The sequence below is a fragment of the Eurypyga helias genome, unplaced genomic scaffold, assembly GCF_000690775.1.
Source record: "Eurypyga helias isolate BGI_N326 unplaced genomic scaffold, ASM69077v1 scaffold8564, whole genome shotgun sequence".
In the NCBI taxonomy this organism is placed as follows: Eukaryota; Metazoa; Chordata; class Aves; order Eurypygiformes; family Eurypygidae; genus Eurypyga; species Eurypyga helias.
This window is the reverse complement of record NW_010246801.1, coordinates 80,481-80,985: the sequence shown is the minus strand read 5'-3', so window position 1 is coordinate 80,985 and position 505 is coordinate 80,481. Positions and strand designations below refer to the sequence as shown.

The following is a 505-nucleotide window of genomic DNA, read 5'->3' as shown; positions in this document are numbered from 1 at the left end:
CTGAAATCCATCTTGTTTGGATGAACAGGAATTGATCCAAGCACGATATTAAATGCTTTCCTGAACCAGGATCTTGGCACACAAAATATTTTTTTCTGAAAACTAACTGCACCATAAGAAATCTTCTGATGAAAGGTTTCAGAGTCCCCTCAAAATGACTCACGGTTTTGTCATTTAATTAAAACTTACGACACCTGCAAAGCCCGTGACAGTCTGCGTTTGCCATAGATTCATATTAGCAGCGTTACGGTGCAGAGGGAGGTGCTCTCTCAGCAAAGCTGCACCTCGCCCCCTCCTTTGGGTGATACAGCTTAGGACAAGGTGCTGCATCAGGTGAATTACCCTTGGTGCCTGTTACATGCCATAGGTAATGAAGTCCATGCTGTGTTTGAAGGACGGGTGCTCCTGTTCACCGAATCCATACACCGAAGTGGATGGCACAGTAGTTGTAATCTGAAGATACTGGTTGGAGAAAAACAGGTCAACCAGGGGACTGTCCCACCTG

At 45.5% G+C, this 505-nt stretch overlaps 1 protein-coding gene across 1 annotated transcript in view; it reads right to left on the bottom strand.

Annotated features, from left to right (window-relative positions):
- LOC104508800 (maltase-glucoamylase, intestinal-like) overlaps positions 1-234 on the bottom strand; it is a gene marked incomplete at its 3' end in the record, with an annotated part of 41,431 nt that extends 41,197 nt beyond the window's left edge. The window contains exon 1 of the mRNA XM_010150533.1: positions 190-234. Within this exon, the coding sequence (XP_010148835.1) occupies positions 190-234 (45 nt within the window). The remainder of the gene's footprint in view (positions 1-189) is intronic.
- Positions 235-505: the final 271 nt, after the last annotated feature.